The sequence below is a fragment of the Drosophila sechellia genome, chromosome 3L (assembly GCF_004382195.2).
Source record: "Drosophila sechellia strain sech25 chromosome 3L, ASM438219v1, whole genome shotgun sequence".
Taxonomy (NCBI): domain Eukaryota; kingdom Metazoa; phylum Arthropoda; class Insecta; order Diptera; family Drosophilidae; genus Drosophila; species Drosophila sechellia.
In genome coordinates, this window is record NC_045951.1 from 3,714,789 (window position 1) to 3,735,840 (window position 21,052).

A 21,052-nucleotide genomic window follows, 5' to 3' on the forward strand; every position below is an offset into this window, starting at 1 on the left:
ATGAGTTCATAGAAGAAAAAAAAGATTACAGAAAGTACACTTTAAAAGGAACTGACCTCCTTAAATACACAAATCTAAACTACATTTCATTTGTAATAATGGATTGTCAAAACGGAAAATCTTTTTTCTATTTACTATAAAAATTGCTAATAAAAACCATCCTTGGATTGGCCAACAGCAATTAAGCGCAAAGTGTGCGCTAAAAAACCGCACAACGTTAAACGAACGAAATGAAACGTCACAGCCAAGAGAATAGTAAACACAACCACAGTGGCACATGCCAAACACACCCACTTTTTCCCCATACACACACATATTCCCCGCACACACACTAACACACCAGAGTGTGCACACATGGAAAGGCAAACAACAATACAAACAGCGAATACGGCAAATTCACGAAACCAGAACGCGACAATTGCGCTTTGTGTTTGCGGAAAAAGGGGTCGGAAAAACAAGGAGTGGGGCGAGAAAAGAGAGGAAAACGGGGCGTGGATTGCTGATGATGGCAGGCGGTTGTCCTTCAACAAAGTTGACCTTGCACTTGCCACTTGCTGCTGCTGCTGGCTCAGTTTTCCTGCGCCGGAAGTTGATTTTTCCCCGCATTCATTTCCCCGTTTATCTCTGTCGCCCCGTTTTCTTTCGCCCTTTTGGGTTTTCTCCTTTTTTTTTGCGGTGTGCAAGGACGCGGCAGGACCAGATAAACACACACGTACACGCCTCACTGCGCCCACGTGCCGCATTGGAAAGTGCGTGAAAGTTGCCCCATTTCACTGGCGTACTCCAAAATGATTTTTAATTACATATTTTGTGGAATGCAGCAAACCAACCGAATTTGCATTCAATTTTTTGTTCGCTGCTGTAGTTTTTTGGCGCAAAGCCAACCCACAACTTGTTATGCAAATCATTCGCATGCACACAACAAAAAATAAATAATACAATATTGCAATATGCATGCATATTATTAACAACACTAATGCAGAAAAAAATCCATGCTGAATTCAAAACTAAATGCTTTTCATTTCCCTAATGTATTTAATTTGTAATGTTTTATATAGCATTATAGCATTGCAAAACAACGAAACCCAAAAATGTTCAATAACAGTGCTGGCCCAAAAAAGTATGCTACAATGCCACCCCGGCCAGAAAGCAATTTTCATTGAAATTGCTAAGCAAATAGTTGCATTGTTTGCTGCAGATATTCCACATGAAATAGCTGCTCGTACTGCGAAATTCAGCAGATCATAAATAAGCTCACTTCGCTGCCAACCCCAAACAATTTTATTAGATTACTTCGCTCGACATTTTCAGCATTTTCTTGTTTATCTCAGTGCGATGGCACTTTTTCATTTTCTCGTTAAGCGGAAAACTTCTTTCGATAGTTGTCCTCTCTTTGTCGTGACAGATAATTGATTACGCTGCCGCATTTCGAATTGATAGCAGCAAGTTTGCGACACTTTTGGATTGATTATAAGTATTTATAGGAAGCGTAAAAAATATATGGATGAAGTAGAACTTTTTAAGTTTACCCACAGATTTTCAATGTTTTTCGCTCGCACTCGAAACTCACCTGGAAATAAACAAGAGTAGATAACAGTTAGTAAAGCGAATTTAATTGTGTTTAGACCTGAAATTATCCTGGCTTGAAATCATACAATTAACTTTTAATTGAGACAATTTAAGCAATTATTTAATCGCGGCAAGCGCTACTGCATCAGCTTATTTTCATTAAAAGCTCGTCTCCTTTTGGCCACAAAGCACATTTGATGCCTCATTTAATCGGTTTATATCGAGGCCACCCAAATCAGGCCAAAAACTGTCAACAAAGCAGCTTACCACCCACAAATCGTCACCTCATTTCGGGCTAAATCACAAAAAGTTTCAACAAGTCACGCATTCAATTAAAAGCTTCTGCTTGCCTCCCAGTTAAGCAGAGTTTTCCTCGTATTTTCCCACACTTTCAGCAGCCCACTCCTGATGATGACTCAGTGTTAATGTTTGCGGATTATAACGCGCCCAAGATATATATATAAAAAAAAACAGCTCGCATTTATGCATTTAATTATTAACTCGCTCCCTCTTACGTAATGCTCGCGGAATAATGCGAAAGTTTTCCCCACTTGGGCCAAAAGTTGCAGGCCACATTAGCAATTGCCTCCAGGACTTTTGCAGGCTGCAATTTCTCCTTCGATGGAAAAAAGACCTTGAGCTGTTCGGGTTTCGCTTTCTTCAGCATTACAACATGTGGGCCAAATTACGTTCTTGCAAAGTTCCCAAAACTTGGACATTTTTCATTTAATTGGCAATTAATTTCGACTAGCGAACTTGAATGTCACTCCATTCTAGACGAAAAGTTTATTAATGGTGTGAAAATTCATTAAATAGAATGTTTTGAGGGTCGATACTTGTAGTGATGGGAAATTTAAAATGGCTTTTTGTACGCATTCAAAAGGCAACAAAATGATCCAAATTGCTGCGGCACTTTAAAGTTGGCAAAAAGTTTCGGCACTTGAAAAGGGAACTAGGGAAATGATTTTCATTGGAAAAAAGAATCTAAATTGATTTAAATTCTTTTTGTGTTACTTCTTATTATAGCTCAAAATTTGAACTGCATTTTCTTTAAGCTTCTAAATTTTCGACCTTTATTTTCCGCCCACTTTTCACCTCCTTTTCATTTAAATCATGCTCCATCTTTTAGATGCCAGAAAATTGCAAAAGTTTCCGCCCATGCAACCAACTTGCTTCCCGGACTTTTCTGACCTCCTGTCATTGGAAAAGCAACTAGAGTTTAAATGGCCACGGTGCAAGGAGTTTGTAAGCTGAATACAAAATCGAAATATTTTAATAATGTAATGAGTGTCTCAGGTATGAACTGAATTGAATGACTGACTGAAGGCACGGCAAGAAACCTTGACTGCTAGTCGGATTTATGGCTGGAAAATTGTTTATTTTGATTGCATATTTCATAACATGCAGGTTGCGAAGAGAGTAGAGCTGCTTTCGCTCACCGCCTGTGGCATAGATTTTCCGCTCACCATTTTCCATTTCCCATTCTGTACGTACCCCCATCCATTATGAAAGCCCTGCTCTGCGGAATTAGATTCTGTGGCAGCATCTTACAAGCACAAAAGCACGAAAATCTGGCCAACTCATGCCAAAGTCTGGTAATTGCCAACACACACGTTTTGGCACAAGACTCTGCGGAGCTCAATTTCCAAATGGCCTTATGCAATTCATAGAGCAAACAAATGATCTAACTCGTGGTCGAAACTCGAACGGTTGAGATGTGAGAACACTTGAGCAAAATGGGTGCTAACGAGTAGTAAACCAATTTATAGTCGAATAGGTTTTTGGTTTGTTGAATCAAAATGTAAGCTTCTTTAATTGAAATATTTTCTTTCAGTGCAGGGAATATAATTTTCAGGAACACACACGAAGCATACAATTTTTATTATGAGCAAATTGTGCACACAAATCGATCAAACTCGTAGCGACAATTCTTGGCAAAAGCCGGATGGCATTTCCCAAAACCCCCCATTGCACCTACACAATATGCAATTCTCGTTTTCATCTGCCTGCAGGGCAACTTTGCCCGGCTCAATATGCAATTCTTGGCTGCCAGCAAATGCAATCAAAATGGAGGGAGGTAGGTATGATGGTAGCTTGGACCCAAGCCGAAGGATCGGAATATATCCCTCCTCACAGGCGGCAATTGCATTGAAACTTATTTTTATTGACACTTTCTTACGGCCAGAAGGACCCCGCCCGTGCCTGCTTCCTCGCAGAAGTTCAACATTTGCATATCGACCTCAATGGCCTCATTGAGTATCATTCGCAAAAGGGAGCCGCAGACCCACAAACACACTTGAATAAATCAGTCAGTCTGGCAATAAGGGGGTTCGTTACACGCAGAATCGGGCAAATATATGTGCGACGGACACAAGTGGCTGTTAATATTTGCCACGGCAAAACGTTGATTGGCAATAAGAGATTTCTGCGTGAATAAAATGAGTGCATTTCCAGTTTAATTGCATTTAATTAACTTGAAATGAATTCATAAAGTTGATTGCATAAAATGTTCCACATGAACGACATGTATTAAGCACAACTTATTTCATTACAAAATTGTATTCAAGCTGCATTTGAATTGAAGCACACTCTATATTCCCAGCTAAAGTTTTAAAGCCACTTTTTAGGACCCTCCACAAACTATCAAATGCAGCGCTCCTGATCGACACTTTAAGCTTTTTGTCTCTCCGTTAAAATAGATATAAAAAGCGCACAGCTTCTGTTGGCCATAAAAGTTTTCAATAAAGTTGCAGGCTTAAGCCTAATCGCCCCCCAGCCAAACGAACCCAACCACCCATTCGTCGTCGGGAATTCATTTCGCCAGCTGGACGCAGCTGCAATTTCGTGACTCCTCTTTATGGCTGACCACGCCCATCATTCTCGAACCCACTCACACGTCCAGCCAGCCGCCCACTTTCACATATAACACACTTTATGACCATCGCCATAAAACGCTGCAATGTCTAGGGCAATGTTTCATCGCAGGCATTGAGTGGGTTTGTGTTTGGGAATTCAAGACGATCCCTGCTCCTGACCAACGTCAGCAGAGGAAGAAATGTTGATATTAAAATGACCCCAAACCAGTATCTTGGGGGATATAAGAATCTATCTGATCAGAACTGATATAAGATGTACAGACACACCTTTAAACAAGTTTATTAGCAAAGCACGGTAGCTCCCTCCAAATGAATTTCCCATCTTATTACTAGCCCAGTTTCTGCCAGTGTAGGAGGCTCACCTAAACTCCTCTTGACCGTGGCACGTGGCTTGTTGGAGCCGCTGTTCAACGTGACCGCAATGGTGGCCGTCGTCCTGGGCTTCTGCGGACCCAGTGGCTTGGCAACTACGGGAAATGGCTTCTGCTGGCGTATCAAGTTCGGTTTCATACACTGCATGTGATTCTGGTTGTGGGTCCGGGTTTGGGTACTGCTCTGGCTCTGGCTCTGCGTCTGGGTCTCCTGGCTGCTGGTGGCACTGGGCAAAGCCGAAGTGGAGACCGAAGTGCTCGACCGTTTGTAGCCCTCGGTGAGGAAGGCCGGCGGCGGTGTGATGGGTGGTGCCGGGATGCACATGTGCTCGTCCACCGGCGAACTGGCCGCCGTACTGGGTGCAGTAATGCATTCCCGAATCCTCAGGCCGCCGGGCTTCAACTGATTACTGCTGCTGCCGCTACTGTTGCCACTGGTATTTGTGGGCACATTTGTGGGCGGCGTGGTGGTCTCATTGCAGTAGAGCTCCAAATGGTGCTTATCGCACCGCCGGCGTCGGCGGATATTCGGTGCTATGGTCTTCATTTTGGAGCCATTCGGGGATCCATTGGGGTAACCATTGACCTGCTGGTTAAGGGACGGTACGCCGTCCTTTGAATTCAGGCGGATGTAGTGGACGCGGAATATCCGCACAGGCTGGTTGTTCTGTTGTTGTTGCTGCAGCTGTTGCTGTTGCTTTTGCTGCTGATGCTGCTGCAAGTATTCCTTGTACGTTTGCCGTCGCTGCTGTGGCAGCTGTTGCTGCAGTAGCTGCTGATGCTGCTGCTGTTGCTGTTGCAGTTGCTGGTGCTGCTCCTGTTGCAGTAGCTGTTGCTGTTGTTGTTGTTGCTGTTGCGGTTGCTGGTACTGCAGCATTTGTGTGACCAAAGTGGAGTGATTTTCTCTAGATTTGCTCAGTCACTTGCTTATATTTTATTGTAGTGTTGTGTAGTTCTTATTGCAGCATTTGTGAGTTGTCAATTCAATTGAGTTTAAAATATTGTTTTGTCTCCAATAAATACTGTACTTGAGTGTCGAATGTTTGGTGGTTATATTGAAATTTGCTCTGCTTTTGTTTAATAGTTAAAATATTGTTTTTGTCTCCAACACGTACAGAATAAGCTTTGTATATTAATTATATTAAATTTATAGAAAATAGTAACTTTTATATATACGTTTTATAGTTTCATATATGCTGCATAAATATTAGCTATATGTGTGTTTTATATATATATATATATATTTCTCTGTTCAAAATGGAAGCTTTCAATTGCGGCGTTTTGTAACTTTGTTTGCTTTTATTTGTATAGTGTTGCTGTTTTTGTTGGTTTTGGCTTATTTAATTAACAAATATTTATTTAGTTGACTTGGTTGAGCAGTTGGCTAATTGTTAATTCGCTTTTGTCACATTTGATTTAATCTTGAAGCCTTTGTATATATTTACGTTGCTTATTGGTTTATGGTTTTAAAATAAGTTCACATTAAATGTAGTTTTGAAAGCCTCTTTAACGCTTGTCTTTTTAGTGTCTGTATACAGATGTTAATATATATATTTGTCACGTATATAGTTTATGGTTTATTCCTTTGTAAACAACAACCGACCCGCGTAGTTGACTTTAATTTCATGCTTTTGTTAACCGTGTAATTATAGAGATTTTTAAAATCGCAGTATCTTTTTTTTGTAGTTAGAGTTTGATGCAGGAAACAAAATCTTTTTTTGGCCTTAGTAACTGCCGTTTCAGTTTCGATTTTTTGCTTTTCTGTAAAATATTTTAATTGTAAATGATGGGAAATCTTTTTTACGCGTCAAGCGGAAACTTCTTTATGAGCTTTTCTTCTTTCCGTCTGCTTGACTTCTGAGTGTTTCTGTCACGCCCATTGAAATTGCTAATCAAACAAATGACTTGGGAGGTTTATCCACCACCACAAACTTTGTGGTATTATGTAAATGTGTATTTGAAAAAAAAAGGAAAGCCAAAAATTAATGGCATGGCAGCCGAAATGTTGGGGCAGGCTGATGGCAAAAAGTTGCCATTGATGCCGAGTATCGGGTATTGAGTATTTAGCCATTGTGGCATTGTGGCATTGACTTGGCATATTGGCAGCACTCGAACGTGACTGAAATATCGGAAATGTTTCGCAATTAAGAGTCGGGAACCGGAAAACAAAAAGGAGTGGGCAAATGGCGAGAGCAAATAATGCAATTTTGATGTTATTTGCGGTTTGATGGGGATTCAATTATGAGAAGCTCTCCATATGTTTGCCTCCTGGGAGAAATGGGGGAAAATGCGGGAAACAGCGAGACAAATGGGCCATGCAAGCCGAAAGAAATGTCCTGTCATCGCCTCACTTATCCCTATGGATAGAAAAAAAATCGTCGTTGTCTGCAAAAAGACAGGGAATAAATGAAAGCGAAAGTGAAATTCCAATTCCTATTTCAACTCAAGTTGCCAGCGTAATAAGCCAATCAATTCAGTGTCGGATGAACTGCTTCATTAATTTCACTTGCACCCTGAGATCCACAGAAAATGGAAGAATTATGGTAGGACCACTCGCACATGGCACAAAAGTCACGTAAGCCCGATGGGCGTGGGTGGTGGAAAACTCGAAGGGGCAGCCCAGCAAATAAGCCTGCTTAGCTAGCCCCTCCACATTTTCTTCCTTTTGGTTCTCGTCCCTCAAGGATACTTCAGCAAATGGCATCCATATCGATGGCCGTTTGCTTCAGTTAACCCAGCTGGTCCGTCTTCGCCAACCCGGGGTATTATTATTTATGTATCCCGCAGATACACGGGTCAAATTTCGCTCTCAGGTGCGTATTTTTTGTTTACTAAAAATATACAAAAATATACACTGCCCTAATAATTAATACCTAAAATGAAAATTATGTTGATCTCAAACTGATTTGATTTTGGTATTTGGAAAGGCTGCCAGAATTTATAAAATAAATTTTATAAATGCTAATATTGTTTAAAACAATATTCAATATATTTTTACTTAGCTATTTATTTTTCCTGTGCACGGCACAACATAACGAGCTAAAAGTCTCCAAAGTTGGGCTTAAGGCCAGCAAATTATAATTTGAGTGGTCGGCTGCTGGATGGATAATGACAAAGTTGGTGTATAAACATTTTCCACTTCAATTTACTCTTGGCCTTCTGTCTCCTTATCTACCAATCTGCTTAGCTCCTACTCATTCTAATTGCCAAACTTTTCCCATCTATGGAAATCCTCATGTGAATTGAATGAGTGGTTTGTGTTTTGTTTACTTTGGCGTCAATCGAATTGAAAATTTCGGCAATTTACTTTCTTAGTTGCAAATCAAACTTATAATAGCTATTTCAATGGGCGTGGCGGGTTGGGTGTGTGTTTTGTGTGAAGCTGATTCTCAAATATTTGCTCAAGTTTGATACGTCTTTGGCTGAAACATTGCTTTTGTATATGGCAAATTGCTTACAATTGTTTGAATAATTTCTGCTGATGGGATTAAAATAGACAGTGGAGGCGCAATAGAAACTGCAATTTGCAGTAATTCAACCAATTAATTAAGATTCCAGTGATATAGTAAGCTGTGAAATAGGCTTAATTGGCTATCTACTAGATTAATTTATTTATCTCTTCTTATCTCTACTTTTCTTTAAAATAAAATCACAAAAGCTGTGGTTATCGTATACTTTTTTAATTTACTGAACAACATATTTAATCCATGTCTAATTTACTGTAAATTCAATCGCTAATGATGGTCAAAAACATCACTGCTGCTTGTATTCAAATTAATAACTTGCTTTTTATATTGAGCATTAAAAAAGAATCAGCTCTTTCAACTATTTTCACTCAATTTAATCTTACAATAGTACATTTTATGCAAGCACACACAATAACAGCAATATTTCCGTTTAAATTCGTCAAATAAAATGCATTTTCCACACGCACATTTAAATGCACATAAACATTTAGTGTCAACAATAACAAGAGTTAACAAGAGAACACCTTGACTTTGTGTTTTGTGGGCCAGCGCGCCAATGTCAATGCACTATTTGTTTAATTTCAAAATGAATGGATCCACTTAGTTGGCAAATGTGAATATGTATTTTCGCGACTGTCCGTATGTGCACGATTTTCAATTTCATTCGCGGCCAAAAATATTTATTTATGCTTTTGTTGTTGATTTCTCTTAGCACATAAAAACGGCGCGCATAAATGGCGAAAGCATAAAAATTTTAAATTGACTTCGCGCACAAAACACCCCAAAACACTCGGCAATAAATACGCTTAGCAGCTCATAAAAAATTGGAAAACGCATGAACATAAAAAGATTACCCAATAACAACAGAAAGGTGGTATATCAAGAAAATTAGGGAAAAACTCAAAAGACGCGCTAATTATCCGCCTCGTATCACATCACAATTTATTTGGCTTTTGGACCGATAAACATTTGTTGTGTGTCTCTTTTATATTCTTGAGTGTCGAAGGAGATTTTGTGTTGAGGTTTTTGCTCTTGAATTGATTTCTAATTTCGGAAAATATTTCTGAAAATCGTTGTGTTTTCTTTGTGTTCCGACGGGCTCGAGAATTGCCAACAAACTGATGGCCCACGGAAGCCGTTCAAATGTTTTTCATGACATCGCAGCGCCGCGCGAAAAGCGACGAGCGACGAGCAGCGACCAAAACCACACAAGTCGTCGTCCAACCACCCAAGAATTTCGAGAATCGAGCATGGAGATTCGAGCCACCAGAGCAGCAGCATCACCCACTGATAAGCGGCGCAGAGAGAGCTTTCCTGGTGGTTGAACCCACCAGAAATGCCCATCATCCAGGACTCTCTTAGTTGGCCAAAAGAGCCGCCACTCTCTGACAATTAGCTACATTATGGCTGCATAAAGCAATTATTAATGACACCTCCTTGCAATCCTTTTTCCACTGCATAATTTAACCGATGCGACAAAGTTTCGTTATAAAACTGCAGTTTTAGATGGGTGTTTGCATAATCCATTGTTTCAAACTTAGCTTGACTTCAATGCAAAAGTTATGGAATAAGCAAGTTGGCCAACTTTCCTGGCAGCCATATATCATTTTAGCTGTTACCTAACTACAGCAAACTTTTTAAGGCACTTTAAAAATTCAGAAAATCATGGTTGCAATTTATCAGAATTAGTTGGATTTAAATATTGGAATATGTATTTCATATCTACGAAAAGAATATTATATAACTATTATATTTAGTTTTTATTTTGTCTAATCTATCTATTAGTTTGTTAAACATTTTTAAAGAAATAGAATAAAATATTTTATAATAACAGTCTTACTCCTTAATTTAAAGGCTAGAGAAGATGTACGTAAGCATCACTGCCAAGAGCAGGAAAAGCTGTGCCATTTTCTCTTGGCCAGGAAAAGCTCTTTTCCTACGCGCGCTGCATTTTCTCTTTCCCGCTCTCATTGGCTATTATTCTGGCAGTGTGTGCGTGTGTTTTGTTTATGCCATGTTTGTTGCCCCGGCTCGAAGCCTGTTGTCCTGCCCACACCCCATTTTCCTTGCTGCCTTTTCCATTTTCCCCTTCATTAATGCACGCCCACAGTCTGATTGAAATCATCAGGCAGGAGTTTTGCGGCTAGCCAGCAAGGAAAATGGAAAATGCAGAACGAGGGGGTTTTCGTGTGCGTCAATGCTGCAGTTGCCATGGTCAGGGCCATATACTTATGCTGCTCTTTGCCTGTTGCACATGCAACCGAAGGAAAACCATAAACCAAACCAAATAATGTAACAGAATTTCAGCATTTAGTATCCCCAGTTTCCCCCCATCTCTTAAAAAGGCGCAAACAATGGGACCATGAATTTAATCAACATGAAGCGTGGCTGGATTTCCATAGAACGAAAACAAGTTGATGAATTATTGTAATTAAGTAAAAGAGGGCAAAAATGAGCCGGAAAGTGAAAAGTACGGGAAAAAAGGAGGCTGTAGCAAATTAATGCCGAATGGCATGCGGTAGACAAGCAGCAAATTAAAAGAGCCCAAGTCCAAGTCATTAACAGGCAACGAAATAGACTTAACTGTAGGGCATGTCCATCAATTAAGAATTAAACACTAAAGTTGAATTTAATATTTCCAAATATATCATCATCGTGCTTAATAATCTTAATAAATAATGTACCATATGCATATGATCGATATTTTTCCATTACTTTTTTAAATGTATACTATGAGATATCAGATAGCTCCAATTTTATATAAAATTTGCTATCAGGTGCATTTGAGTCGTAGTTTGATTCAACAGGAAACAGGGAAGTTGCGGAAAAGTGACGCAGAGATAACTTTCGCGTTGATGAGCAAACACTTCAAAGTAATAACTGGATGCCAATGAGCGTCGCCTTACTCGTTTCCTGGTGCGTCCTTGGCAGTGTCCTTCTGCTCGTCCCTGTCCCTTTGGTTCTTTCACCATCAATGCCAGGCTCCATCATTGTCATCTGGCTATGAGGGGCAAAAACCCACAATCCACAATAGTGACACGCGGAAAAGGAAGTGTGCCTGCGCCCGTGCCCACAAGGTTAAAGATTGGGTCTAAATATAAACCAGTGCCAAAGTGATTTGAATTGAAATTCCCAGAATCTCCAGGGCGAAACCGAAAGCTAATCAAGGCCAGGACCACGTCGAAGGTCCCCAGAGGGGAAAATCCGACTTCATCTCGAATGCGCAACAAGGAAAAGACTGCGCCACAATTCGCAAAAATATGGGCAAATCAAACCAATGTCAACTAGTTAGTATAGAAAACACAAGTTTACACGAGTTTATGGCTGCTACAGCCAGGCAATCTATGCTTTAGAAGCTGAGATATGTGAGACAGCCACGCAATGAATGCCAAGAACGGGGAAAGGGACGGGTAGAGGTGGGCCGAAAGAGACAGCCAGCTGGAACAAAGAAAGAGACGGGGAAACTATGGCGGCGGGAGTCCTTCCGCTTTGTTGGGCTCATTGACAAGAGGGGTAAAGGGGAAAAGCGGCCAAAAGAAGGCCAAAAGGAAAAACACAACAAACAACAGATATCTGGTGAGGAATCACAAAAAGGACGGCTGCCAGCATCGAGCAAAATGCCAAGGAAAATGAAAAATAAATAGCAGAAAATGCAATTGAAATTTTTGGGCCGCAAAAAAAAATAAGGACAACGAAGATAAACAACTGTTGGCTAAAAAAAATTGTAGTTTGGGTCGGCTTTAAAATATTGGAAAACACCTTTGCTATTGTTTTTTTTTTTTTAAATTCTTGATTTAATAAACTCTTTAAACTATTCAACAGATGGCATATGCAAAATTGGAATGCAAGGAAAACTTTTTTTTAATTTTTTAATGACCCCTCGTTAGAAAGTTAGATTTTTGAAATATTTATACAAATTTTTAAATGGAACGCTGCAGTTATTTAGGCAAAAAAAACAATAAAGGACAAATAGCAGAACGCTACACAGAAATTGCTTACATAATCACAAAAATACATAGTCAGCGTCAGGGAAAGAGAGAGCACAACACGAATAGAAAGAGAGAGGGCGAGGGAGCCTTGGAGCCTGTGAACTTGGCTTTCAATGTTGTGTGACTTGAACTTGAATTCGCTTTTTGCCGACAAAACGGCACGTGCTGGGAAAATCGAAAAGCTTTTGGCTCTCTTAAAATTTTCCCGTGCTCTCTTTCGACAATGAAAATGCTCCCTTTTGCATTAAAAATGCGAGTGACGCAAGTTATCAAAAATTTATCAGCAAAAAGAGAAGAGCAACAGGAATAACAATGATGTGCCATTCTGCTCTAAAAAAAAACTATTCCGGGCCATAATTTATATTTCTTTTTTCCTTTCGAGGATGCAAACAGGTTGTTTGCTCCGTAGGCAAAGGAACTGGAACGGTGTCCCCAATTTTAGAGTGGTTTCCACAGCTTGATTTTTGGGTTGGAAAGAAGCGGCAGAAGCAGCCAGAGAATTGGCCAAATTAAATTTTAATAATTAAATGCACACAGAGACGAGGGCACGTGCAAAATTTGCATGCCAAACTCGGTTAAGAACTGAGCTCAGTGAGCACATGCCGTTGCATAAATAAAATCGCTTTAAAGCGCCCACACTCGACACAACGAATGACAATGACAGGGATGAATCCCGAGTCCTGGATCCAGGATGTTCCCGCCAGGCAATGTCAACTTTGATTGAACGGCCAGGACGACAGGGATGCCGCCTACTCCTCGATTGAGGGGACTCGTCCTCCCACCCAGAAGCATTTGCATAAGACTGCGGGACTTACACAATGAGGGAAAGCCGGAAAAGCGGATTGGAAAGTCGGCAGAGCAAATCATGTAAATCGCAAAGGACGCATTTATGCAGGCAAAATAGTCGTTAGGGAACAAATCGGGAAGGACTCTCCAGCAAAATCAATACAAATTATTTTGAATTATTTTTCGTAATCGAACGAAGCGATTATAGTCGTTAGCCCAAGGAGCATTTGAAATTTGCAAGCTACTTGGAATATTTCATTTGAAAAATAATGAGAGTGTATTAGGCAGGATGAAAAAATGTTTCTAAAATGTTCCCGCTTGTAATTAAATTTGGTATTTGTTATTAATATTTATAGTTTGACCATGTTTTAACTTCCGCAACAGTATAAATTGATGAGGAAAATATGTAAATACATATGCTGTACATACCCCATTTCGTGTGGCTTTTAAATCAGGCGCATATTATGCGGGCTTAGTCATACATAAATTTACAAAAGCAAATTCAATTCGCATTCCTTTAAAGCCACAACAAAACTGTCTCATATGCTCTCTCACATATGAATAACGCCCCTGCGCAAAACTGATCCCAGGAAATCTTGGAAAAGTCCTAGAAAAGGCAGGAGGAATAGCTTAGATAAACTACAGAATCCTTGGGGCCGGCGGACGTAATTCATTTTTATGAGCTGCCACAACTTGTTGGCTCTGGACAGCTTGGTTTTAGCCAACTTAACGAAAACAAATGATAATCATTTTCGTTCTCATTTTCCGCCCGCAAAATGCAAATAGACCGAAAAACAAGTCGGCAACTTGGCTTGGCTAAATAGATAAATAGAAAGTCCTGCTCATGGCCAAGGTTGTCTACCTTTTTTGTTTTTGGGACGAGTGCCAAATTGCTGCGACTCGGTTGCAGGAAAATATCCGCGAACAATGGCGAACAAAAGCGAAAAAATCACAGAGGAAATCCTGCAGACAGACGACAGCGACAATAAATATACTCGACTGCAGACAAGTCCAAGGATAAGCCCATAATTAACTTGGAAAACACACAACATGTCGAAGCTGAGTGAGAGCAGCTTAAATTGAAATTGTCCAGTCCTTCCAGACACAAAAAAGGACATATAAATCATGCGGGGAAGGGGGAAACAAGGTGGTCTACTGAAAATTGTTGCACAAAAATGCGTTGTAATTGCCGAAATCAAATGGCCGTAATTTACGTTGACAAGGACGACATGGAGGCACAACTACGCTTTTATTTATGCAAATCTCCCAGCACAGGATGCGTGTGCATGTGTGTGTGTGTAGGTGGACAGTTGAGGGAGCTGATGGCCAAAAATGTTCCATATTAGAATTATGCAAATAAGGCAGAGTCCACGTCGATGCAGGATTCAGATTGTGCTGAGAAAAAAGGGGAAGGAAGACGACTGTGTTTAGGTATGCCTAAATGTCCTTGGGCCCACATCCGATCGGAGTTTGTCGGGCGTCGAACAATGGCAGGCAATTTGAGGGACAAGTTTAAGCTGTTTGAAATGTTTAATTTGAACCAATTTCATTTCAAGTTTGCAACGAAAACTTTTGTTCGTCTGCCCAAACACACAGACCTTTGGAAATTCGCTTGCACATGCTGCTAATGGTAACAATGGCCACTTCTCAAGAAATTAAACAAGTTTTGCACACCGTAAATTTTTAATTTTAAGCTCAGTTCTTTATTCAAGTTATCTTTTTGGCTAACTCGAATGAAGGTCAGTTACTGTACGATAGATAGGGAAAGTGTTTGAAAACGCTTCTATTACCCTAATGCTTTAAGTCAAATCTTGACAACTAATACCAACATCAATAATTCGATTCCTCTTTAGAAACCAATATATCTAGTTTTAGAACATCCCCTTTATAACCCATATCCCAAATTAGTTCCTGTTACTTCAAACTACTCGAAGTGACTGTAGTGTGACACATTAAGCGACACGAATTGAATTTTCCCCGAAACCGTTAGCCGGAAAAGCCAGCCTGGAATGTCTTTGATCAACAACTCATCAGCTGGTAAAAAAAAATGAAAATAAAAAATAATAATGTCAGGACAAGCCACCGCCGCATACGGAATACTTTAAAAGGAATTCCGAAGGTTCCTTCGCTCGGAGATATTTATGTATAAATTTTTTCCTTTCTTTTTTCGGAGGCGATGGGAAGGTGAAGGACACGGCATCGCATGTCCTTGCGTTTAGTGGCTCTATGTGTGTAATATAGAGCAGATATCCGTTGCTACTTTTCCCCCGTAAATCAACGGAGCCGGGGAAATCACTTAGGACCATGACGCTGCCCTGATAAGTTGGCGGTTTTAAAATTAATGGAGACGTTCGCCTTGCTCACGGTTTTTTGCCCCCAGAAGGCCATTAAATGGGTGTGTGCGGCTTCTAGATTTTACTGCAATGCTTAGATTGCATTTTTCAGCGTCAGATTTTTGATAATTCATGGCCTGAATTTTTAACCATTTAACCATTTCAATTGATTGAACATGATTTGTGATAACCGGCAGAGCGCCATAAAAAATACACTTTATTAAACACAGCCGACGACCCCAAAGTAAAAGCTTTCCATCAAGCTTTTGCAATGCAACGGCTCTTAGCTGATTTTCCTACTCTATGAAGCTTTCGAAGCTTTTACCTGTTACTCAGCAGCTTATTAACATGTGCTGTTAACTATGTTTTTGAAAATTCAAATCTTAAGCGTTATAAAACTTACGCTATTGAAAACCTGGGCACAATTTTCTTGGGAAAACTCACCTGCAATGAAAGAAACAAGAATTTTATTATTCAAAAGTTGACAAGTTGGCTGGGAAAAAATCAATACAGTAAAACGCACGCTGAAGTGCACTTAAGAAAGGTATTCACACTCGCACAATATCACTGAGAGAAATTAAGTGGAAATGATAATTTATTTAAAATTTAAATATGCACACTATTTAGCACCTTCCTCAGCTTTTTATATTCATTTGGCTTGCCATAGATGTGTTTCATAAGATTTTCTTTTTAGAGAGCATTTCAATGTTTTCATATTTTTTCCAGTTTATATACACAAGAAGAGACATATTTGTGAATCTTTTTGTTGCCGTTCAGTAGTCATCAAGTGGCCCCCCAGGCGACGAATGGCGAACAAGCTGAGACGATGAAAAGGGGCTCAGCAGACCACTTAACCTTGATGATCGGCACACTCCAGCTAAGCCCCACCCACAATCCGGCTCCCAAGTGCCACCCTTTCGTTTCCCCATTCTTTTTCACTCGTTTATTTCGCCTCAGTTACAATTCAAGTCATCAAGATTAATGCGACCCTGTCGCTGGCACGTTGTCAACGAGATAAATCACAACAAATTTGCCCACATGGCGTATGCGCAACATTTTACTTAATTAAGTCTCGGGCTGTCGAAGATAGTTGGACCACAGGCGAAAGACCAGAAAGTAAATCAGCTCGAAGCCACTGATGAAGGAGCAGCCAATGCAAATGCCCAGAACGCCGCCAACGTTTGCTTTTGGTTAAATAAATATGTATGTACGTAATTTCGGCATGTGTATCTATGTTAAACGTTAAACAAACTTACACAGCATTTGATACCAATGATAGAGTATATTTGTTTTGTACAGCTGTCGATGTGGCGTTTTAAATTTAAAATTCAACTCACTTCTCCAAGGATGCAAATGCCCAAGGATTTGTTTGTGCAATCTGTAAAACAGTTGATTGCAGAGCGGCAAACATTGCGGACATTGAGCTGGTGACCAGTTTCCTGGATTATTTTAATAAGAATTAATTACCTTTGAGGAATTATAGGAAATTCGAAACTCACTTTCTACCAACTGCAGACATGTTATATTCTCCAAAGTGCAATGCCCAAACTTTTGCGTTCTAAACTCGAATGGATACGGCACACACTGGCAATTAATTAACGTGGCTTTTATTCTACACTCATGAAGGCACTTTTCCCTACTTTCACCCTCTTGAGAAAAATAACAAGCTCGCTTTTCTATGGCATACTCGTTTAATTGAGAATTTCCCTGAAGTTCCATAACTTCTATTTCCACAGCTGCTATTTCGCCAGGGTTGATACTAACTCTACCCTGCCAACTTGGAACATGTAAACTAAAGCCAGGAAAATTTCCATTTAAAGGATATTCATCTATATGAGATGAATCCATAAAAAGGGTGAGTTCTCCAGTTAGATTACCTCTCCCTAAGGCACAACAAATTCCATCATTATAAGCTTTTAATGTAAATAACTTCGAGCAATTGGCAGGAATATTATTCACCTTACACCTGAGTATCAAAGATTCACATGCTGGTGTTAAGCCAAGTAAAAAGGAAGAAATATTCTTTATATCAAGTAAAAAATTAATATCATCAACATCCTCTTCTTTCACAGAAAAAGGATCAAAGTATCCAGAGAGCAATGCTAGTTTTTGTAGCCAGAAATCAAGCGATTTTTTTGGAGAATTAACTAAGTCATGAGCAGAAGCTAACATATTCTTGTGACTAAACTTATAACCACTACATATTTTTAGCTCTGGAAAATGTGTTTCATCTTCCAAAACTTTTAATTCCGAGAGATCTGCAATTGTTGAGTAGCTGAGGAATTCCAGAATCATTGAGAACACTGCATAACTAGCGAAAAGTATGCCAAAGCTAATAAACAAAAACCAGAATATTCTTTGAATTCTGCGTTTTCTTATAAAATACAGCAGGCCGAAGCCGTTGAGACTTGTTTTTCGAAAATATTCGACAACCGTTTTATTGAAAGCTGTCACAATGCGAGACATTTTGGCGGTACTGAATTGTATTTCGATGTCCACAGGATATTTTATAGCTTCTCAGTGAGTAATTACGATGTTGAGATACCAGATTATCCAGCGAAGATAGCTACTCGAATTTCTCAAGTCAAATAAATAACATCGAATTATATTTAATTCAACAAGTGGGAGGCGTGGCTGAGTAGCCATTAATGGAAGTGGAAACTGTCGAGTATCGCAAGTCGAACATGCAACGACTGTCAAGTATAATTTACTACAATGTGCTGCAAGATACACTAAGCAGACACACAGATACGTGCAAGAACAGATACACACCCATAAAAGGAAATTCAAAACATCACGCTAATGTGAAGGGTTGCATATTAATGGAATTCAGATGGGAAGTCCCAATTTCTAATGTAAACGATGATTGCCGAATTCTCTGTAAAGCTCTTGACATGTTTATTTTAAGTGAATAGTAGGTAGCCTAATCATCAGCTTAAAATAACAGCATAGAAACTGATTGTATAAATTCTAATACAAGATTATAGCGTAAGTCAAACGATAAATATTCCAAAAACCTAACTGCATAATCCTGTGTCAGCTTAAATCTGTGGCACTTGTTACCATAACTAAGAATAGAACTAATCAAAAGAGTGTATATGTTTTTGTTGCCCGAAAGCAAGAAATCTTCTCTGGCACACATGTCTCCTTCTCTTTCACAACTAGTACACCCCTCTCTTTCCAGCCACGATAAACCAACTGGGCAAACAAGTTGGAGAACTAAAACGCAATGCGAACAAACAACAAAATCTGTGGGATAAAACTAAATAAAAGTGAACAACAAATTCCAATAAGAACCACACTCACACACACACAAGCAATCATACAACCCACACACAATAATTTCCGGTTCAATTAAACGCTTGTTTATTTATTTATTTATACGTAGCTTCTACGGGTTTTCTTTCTAAGATCGGAGGAGTAGAACTGTGGAAGGTGGGAACGTTGTGTTTTCGATTTAATTGTGGGGGCGTAGACTTAGAAAAAGAAGAAAAAGAGCTAGACGAAATTTCACTAATTTGTTTATGAATGAACTTGGCCCAGAGAAAAAGGCAAAACAAAAAATATGGCACAAATGTCAGAAATCAAATGAGTTTTTTGTCGAAATGTTTTTTGAAAAGTTCAATGAATTAAGATGATTTTAACCAAACGAAATCATGTCCATGAGTCTTTAAATAAGTGGAAAGCATTGCAGATTTAGCTACCATATATAATAAAGTTGTTAATAACCGTGAACAAACCGTGAAAATTGTTAATGCTGTCAAGAAAGTGGCGAACGGATTAGCAAATTGGTTAAAAGCAAATGCCAGCGGCGAAATTTATGCAGCTGCGAAGGCACGAAAATTGCTAAAGGGAAAAGGGTGTAGGGAAAGTGGAAAATGGAAAAGATAGGAGTGGCGTTGAAGGGGTGATTCAAGTGGCAGGAAGACAAGGGCAACTAACCGCAAAATGATTGCATACTTTAATGGGCGAAGCACTTAGGCAGCCTCCTTTCTCCGCACACACACACACACACTTCACCCCTTCGAGCCCCCTCTTTCGAATTCCCCACCCCTCTCTCCAACTTTCTCCATGGTTGTCTCGATTTCCTCGCTTCCGCTGTAAAATTGCATCTGTAAAAATAGCGCAAAAATTGAATAAAACTAACTGGAACAGAAAAAGGGGCGGCAACTGGGCGTGTGCACCGCATAAATGTGAAAGGTTAGACTTGCAATGCGTGTCAGGAATGCAAGAGAGCAAAATAGAGAGAGGGAGAGAGCGGAGAAAGGGGTAAGAGAAAGCGGCGTGCAAAGAAAGGGTTAAGTGCTTACTCATACTTTGTGGTTTATGGAATGCAAAAGCAAGGAACAGCTTAAGGGTAAAATCCACAGGGATAAAGGTGGAGAAAGTAGTGGCTAAAAGGGGAACACTAGGAGCCAAAGGAGCCTGCCAAGTGCCCAAAGACATTCGCTGCCCTCGCAGGTCGCAGGAAATGCCCGAATCGAGATGGTTCTAGAATGCTAACCATGCACAAGGAATCTCAAATTCCAGGTGTTAAAAATAAAGTTGAAATACACTAAATATTTCGGCACGCATAAGTGAGTGGCAGGTATTTATGACCTTTTGATAAAGACAAAAGGTATTAAAAATGTTTTAATTGTTTCAAATAGACATATTTCTATTAAGATAATTGATACCTTTAAATAACTGCAAGGTTCGTCAAAATTAAGGTTAATGGAGGGCTTGACTGACAATCAGGACTAATGCAATAACCACAGAGGTAAACAAAAGAATGCACTTAACCCCTAAACAAATGAAGCCACCGCCTCGTTTACCTAACACACCTTTCATATCCCAATCTAACCAGATAAACAAACTCAAGGACCCAAAAAGTCTTCAAACATGCACCAAGAAGTGAAAACAACAAGGAAACTGCAAAAGGAAACATCAAAATCACGTTGCACTCAAAAAGGCTATCGAGTAATTTACACACAAAGACCAACAACAAAAAAGTAGCAAAACCCGCTGAAAAACCATAAAAAGCTGTAAGAAAAAATCAAAAAAAAAATACACTGAAAAAAAGGCCATGCGAAATTAAAAAAAAAGAACAAAATAATCGGGCTGCTATAAAAATGGTGTTAAGTGAATGTTAAGAACGAAAAACTTAACAGAGAGAGAGAGAGAGGTCAAAATGGATAAAGAGCGCGCAGGATGCAGAGCGCAGGCTCTCATTTCCGCTTTAGTGACGTCGTCGGTGACGTTGCATAGAAAAATGCGAAACTGCGTGTGCAGCAGGATGCGAGAAAAACCGAAAAGCGTGACAAAATAGAAAAAGCCTCAAGCCTGCGATTCTTTCTTTCCGCCTGGGATTTTTCTTTTCCTTTGGGAGCCGCCTAATGAGCGGAAGGAAAATTGTGGGCGGCGACAGGTTGACGATTGACGGTTGAGCAGAATTTAGTGGAAAGCGCATCTGACAGTTAGCACAAAACTTTTAAAAAACTTTTCCTAAAATTAGTCTAGAACTTTTCATAACTCATCTTCTTTTCAACTAAACTTCAAAAAACTTACAAAGATGACAGAGTTAATTGAGGAGAAACTCTTTCGTTTTACATAAAGTTCAACATTAACTGTTGAACATAAAAAATTTCCAAATGACTTATTTACAAGTATCAATACTATTAT

General features: G+C 39.6%; 2 protein-coding genes across 16 annotated transcripts in view; both read right to left on the bottom strand.

Moving 5' to 3' along the window:
* LOC6610654 (protein nutcracker) overlaps positions 1-21,052 on the bottom strand; it is a 91,655-nt gene that overhangs the window by 20,186 nt on the left and 50,417 nt on the right. Inside the window, exon 1 of one of the 15 annotated variants that reach the window (XM_032719439.1) lies at positions 4,808-5,970. The exons of 13 other annotated variants lie outside the window; for them this stretch is intronic. In XM_032719439.1, coding sequence (XP_032575330.1) covers positions 4,808-5,693 — 886 coding nt within the window. In that variant the 5' untranslated portion in view covers positions 5,694-5,970. Of the gene's footprint in view, positions 1-4,807; positions 5,971-21,052 lie in introns of those variants that run through there. One more of the 15 variants, XM_032719440.1, reaches the window with a different exon arrangement.
* LOC116801227 (pickpocket protein 28) lies at positions 10,132-21,051 on the bottom strand. Its single transcript, XM_032719445.1, has 3 exons — positions 16,891-21,051; positions 16,648-16,830; positions 10,132-16,575 (listed from the first exon to the last, which is right to left on the bottom strand). The coding sequence occupies exons 1-3, from the start codon at positions 17,855-17,857 to the stop codon at positions 16,457-16,459; spliced, it is 1,269 nt and encodes a 422-aa protein (XP_032575336.1). The 5' UTR covers positions 17,858-21,051; the 3' UTR covers positions 10,132-16,456.